Source organism: Lineus longissimus, chromosome 17 (genome assembly GCF_910592395.1).
Source record: "Lineus longissimus chromosome 17, tnLinLong1.2, whole genome shotgun sequence".
Taxonomy (NCBI): domain Eukaryota; kingdom Metazoa; phylum Nemertea; class Pilidiophora; order Heteronemertea; family Lineidae; genus Lineus; species Lineus longissimus.
The window spans coordinates 1,630,382-1,635,365 of NC_088324.1; the positions used below are offsets into that span (position 1 = coordinate 1,630,382).

The window sequence follows — 4,984 nt, forward strand, 5'->3', positions numbered from 1 at the left end:
GTACACTAGTAAAATATTAGCAACATTTTACCAACATTTTACCAACATTTTACCAACATTTTACCAACATTTTACCAACATTTTTACAACAATTTTGCAACAAGCCCTTCAAGGCCCTGTGTTCACTAGCAACAAAATTGCAACAAATTAGCAACATTTTTACAACATGTTGGTAAATTGTTGCAAACTTTTTAGTGGGAACAAAGGGAAATAGGTATTTTGGAGGGAAAATGGATGATTCCAAGGAGAGAAGATGTGTTTTGAGTGCTTCTGCAGCAATTTTAGCTGTCATTGTTGAGAGACGGAAGAGGCGGCGAAATAACCAAAGAGAATATGGACCAGGCCCTGGATCAAAATGAGGGTGGATGATGGGGCATACCACTGCCTGTTAAGGCCGCGTATCCATAGGGTATGCCCTTGTGTAGTGTGGCGTTATGGCGTAACAGCCTTGTGACCTGGCACTATGCCCTGCGTCTCCATTGGATATTCCTTTTTGGTCATGTAGGCCTTTGTAGTCCTCATTTCGCAGCGGTCAATCGCGTTTATCCGCACTCTGTCATTATTTCAGAAGACAATTTCTTATGAATATTGAAAATGAAAATACAAGTAACTTGTATTTTCACTTGCAACATCAAATTGACATGTACATGTATATAAAACTTGACTTTTAAGCAACAAATTACAGGTTCGTGCTTGTTATGATAATCATCAGTTTCGGGGTCCCAGAGTAGTTCCCGTTGATGAACCTCTTGAATTAATTTCGCCTCAGGCATTGCTTCCGTGTTGTTCACTCGCAAAAGAATGGACATGTTCAATCCCAATATGGGCCTATATTCCCAATCCACAGTGCATATATGCCCGCAATGTGACACGGCATAACCTATGGGAACGATCAATAACACCAACGAAGGTTCATTGTCCGTGTGGCGCGCCAGGCGGTAAAAAGGGAATGTTGTGCAGGGCACGGAACAGCCTATGGATACGCAGCCTAAAGGAGTTGCGGCTGACTGACAAGCCGTCATACAAAAACTTCTAGAAAAGGTTTCATCACCCTACGAAGCAAGACACTCACTTGAGAGTTGCTATACCTGCTTCTTGTTCAAGTCACATGAACTCCGGTAGATCACATGACGCAAATCCTATTTCTGATTGGCTGAAGAGTTTGCAACATTTTTACAACATGCAACAAAGAATTGCATTGCATTTAATTTGCAACAATTTTACAACATGTTGTAAGACGCGTTTTGCTCTGTACACACTACGCAACATTTTTGCAACATTTGTTGCAACTGGAAATGTAAAAATGTTGCTAATATTTTACTAGTGTACACAGGCCTTTAGGCAATAATAGAGTTGGGTAGAGCATTTGGTTAATGTTACCCTTTTAGTTAGGGAAACTGGTGCCTTCTGCATTAGGTGGACCCCACTTACTCATCTGTCAGACCGGCCTCACACGTCGGCAGTAGAGTTTAAGGTCCAGTCTGCGAGATTTACCCATTTCTACCCAGCCAAAAGCGGGTGATTGGGCTAGTCTCTCCATGTGATTCAATTCGCATGGATTCTTGTGCCCCGGTGCTGAAAGGATCCCTTCACAAGGGCAGACTACATCCGGTGGCACTGAAGTATGGAAGAAAGACAGAAGACGACCAATTTGCGAAAAGGATCATCATCATCATCATGGTAACAGCTGAGGATGAATCATGTTGCTGTGTGTAGAATTGATGGTCCAATATAGGTTAGGTTATCTGTTTGCGCACACATTGCAAGGGTGGAGCTTGCGCCAGTCTACCGTAATTCACTGTTACACATCCAGAAGCTAATATCCTTAGGCTTTGAGTCCTTAGTTTAGTAGAGTTTGACGAGTAATGTAATATATACGAACAACGCAGCAACAACTCAGCTGAGCGCCAGGCCCTTGGGCCTCTTGTTAATTATAGTCGTTTTCATCCTTTGTTTTAAAAGTAAAACTAAAGAAAATCGCGTGATCGAGTTCACCGCGTTCACCGACATAAAAGTTCATAACTTCCTTATTTTTCAACATATTGACACAATTCCTTCAGTTTCTGAAAGCTTTATGAACCCTCTTTCAGGACAAACTCCTTTCCACTCCAGAACACTCTTAACCCTTTGAGTGCCGGGCCACTTGTGTAACCCGTGTGCCAGGGGTTTTTAGGGAAAAATAGGCTTTTTTAGATTTTATGCCAATATGGCAAAATAGACCCTATATTGTAAAGGTTATTACCTAGTGATGAATATGCAAATTATAAATTACCTATATGACGTCACAAAATCCAATATGGCCGCCAAAATTGGCGGGAAACTTGAAAAACTGAACAAAATGTGTTTTTTCACTCAATAAACTTTATTTATTAACACCATATTGCCATATTGTCACCATTGGTTCATAAACAGCATCCTAATATCTTATTTTTGTATGGTAGGCCCTGAAACATTCACCCATGTGTAGTCCAGGTTTGGACGGGCAATCGGCGCAATGATATCGACCATCTCTTCGGTGACCCGCTTTGGTGCAGACTCTACATCGTTTCTGTGGACGTGCCTTCCTGCCTGTTTGAGGAATCTCTTCAATGAAATGTCTTCCCGTCAGCCGAATAATGTTTTCCGCCAGAGGGTCAGCGTCTGCTGCAGCATCGATGTTCTTGAGAAGACCCCCATTGAACAGCAGACCTCCAACCACCTAGAAAAAAATGGAAATTATCAGGATTGATCCAAACAAAAAGTATACATGGAAATTTGGGATACTTTTCATGGAACTTACATCATGAACAAAGTTCAGGAAGGGCACTTTCTTGACCTGCTTGCAATAGAGAACGTGTGCATTCACCATCGCGAGTTGCAGAAGGTACACTGTCAATTTCTTATACCACTTGAGAGACCGTCGGCCATGTTGTAGGGGTGTATCAACTGAAAAGAAGAAATATAGGAAATTGAAATGAACCTGGGATTAGTGGAAGGAATTTGTAACAAACCAGACTCATGGAACATTCATACCTGACTTGTCTTGTCCACACCACCCATGAACTGGTTGTAGGTGTTGATGGCGACTGGTTTGTCTCTCATCTCGTCACGACGACCTCTCTTCCGAACTTGCATCACAGTCTCAGCATGGAATTTTGACAGGAACAGAACATCTTTGGAATCCTTGTACTTGATAGCAAGAAGTTGATCATTCCGTAGTGCAGCAGTGTGATGTAGTTCAACGCGTCTTGCAATGAGTTTCTTAGGAAAGCCAGTGATGTTCTTCCTAGCAGTACCGCATGCGTTCGTTTGGTTCTCATGAAGGTGCTTCAGGAGGTGGGGAGTCGTGTAGTAATTGTCAGTATCGAGTTCATACCCCAAGCCAAGGAGTGGCTGCATCATATCAAGCACAAGAGTTTCAGTCTTTGACCAAACCACATCTTCAAGCATCCCTTGGCCTGTGTAGATCCTGAATCGGTAGGTATAACCGTTGTCCTCGCATAGTTGGAACACCTTTATCCCGAACCGTGTTCGTTTAGAGTGGATGAACTGCTTGAAAGAGAGCTGTCCTTTCCAAAGGACCATTGCTTCATCCAAAGACATGTGTTGGCCTGGCACATAGGGGGTTTGGAACTTCTCAAACATATGGTCAATGAATGGGCGCAGTTTATGCAGACGGTCATAATCTGGATTGTCCCTTGGTAGTGCAGTGTCATTGTCATTCAGGTGGAAAAACTTGAGTATGATCTGATATCTGTTCCTCAGCATGACTTGGGAGAAAAGTGGAGTAGAATATAGTGGGTCTGTTGACCAGTATAGGGCAATCGACGGCTTGTGAATAATTCCCATCAGCATGGTGAGACCAAGGAATGTCTGAATCTCTTCAGCATTGGTGGGGATCCAGTCATGACATCGAGACTTGCCTTTCAGAGGAGTAGGAGGGTTACGAATGTAATCATCTGCGTATTTGTTCGTCTGCGTAACAATGTGGTTGATCAGATCGTCATCAAGGTAGAGCTTGAAGTAGTCGACTGCTTTGAAGTCGGTAGTGTCAACAAGAACCTCAGCAGCCGTTCTGAAGGGGTGAACAACGGGCGCCGTATTATTCGCATCAACCCAGTGTGCGTCTGCCATGTGCAAGTCAGTCATAACATTAGCCCGGCGATCCCTCTGCATCCTAGCGACGTTCCCGCCACCACCACGTGGACGACCACGACCTCTTTGTCCTCCTGCATGACCTCGTCCACGTCCTCGTCCCCCTGCTCCACGGCCACGACCTCTGCCAGCTTGAGCCTGCTGCGGAACATTGCCATCACTATCAGAGTCATTACCACCTGAGCCATGGTCATCACTTCCAGCATCAGACGTATCAGCATCAGACATATCCATTATGTCCGGAGGCTGAAAATCATCCCCGTCGTCGTCTGTGCCATCAGACGCATCCATAGGATCATCTTGAGGAGAAGGAGGATTGTCAGATTCACTATCCTCATAGTCAGAAAGTTCGTCATCACAATCAAGGCCCCCATCTTCGCTGTCTGAGTCCTAAAAGATCTCCAAGACTTGACCTAGATTCATTCTAGGGGTCGGCCTTTGGCTGGTACCTGGCCTTGGGCCAGTGCTGCTTGATGCAGAAGGCCCTGAAAAAAAACAGTACAGTTACAATCACATCTCTAGATCCGACCCCCTCGATCCACCCCCACCCCCACTCCTCCCATCCTTGACCCCCTAGACCCCACCCTGATCACCAGGACACTAGCAAACCTCCTTGATCCGCAGGACACCAGCAAACCTACGCAGAGTATCACCAAAAGCACCCAGGCAATGTTTGTAAAACTACTACTTTTCACAAATTTGAATTTGAAATTGAATCTGGCGCCATTGACTTTATTGGCCAATTAGAATGCACAGTAAGCCTAGTACTGAACACTACCCAACCAGCTTCAAAATTATGACGGCCTATCTTGCCTCTAATGTCCTGTGGCATGTTTGGTCCAAATAATTT

At 44.3% G+C, this 4,984-nt stretch overlaps 1 protein-coding gene across 1 annotated transcript; it reads right to left on the reverse strand.

The window, feature by feature from the left end:
* Positions 1 to 2,416: 2,416 nt before the first annotated feature.
* On the reverse strand, positions 2,417 to 4,368 carry LOC135501680 (piggyBac transposable element-derived protein 4-like). Its single transcript, XM_064793917.1, has 3 exons — positions 3,018 to 4,368; positions 2,780 to 2,925; positions 2,417 to 2,698 (listed from the first exon to the last, which is right to left on the reverse strand). The coding sequence occupies exons 1-3, from the start codon at positions 4,366 to 4,368 to the stop codon at positions 2,417 to 2,419; spliced, it is 1,779 nt and encodes a 592-aa protein (XP_064649987.1).
* Between the last annotated feature and the right edge of the window lie 616 nt (positions 4,369 to 4,984).

Excerpts from the sequence above, each read along its gene's own strand:
- LOC135501680 (XM_064793917.1), bottom strand. The coding sequence starts at position 4,368 with ATGGATATGTCTGATGCTGATACGTCTGATGCTGGAAGTGATGACCAT. Across the intron at positions 2,926-3,017 it reads GGGTGGTGTGGACAAGACAA|TTGATACACCCCTACAACAT; the intron begins GTCAGGTATGAA and ends TCTTCTTTTCAG. Across the intron at positions 2,699-2,779 it reads TCCTGAACTTTGTTCATGAT|GTGGTTGGAGGTCTGCTGTT; the intron begins GTAAGTTCCATG and ends ATTTTTTTCTAG.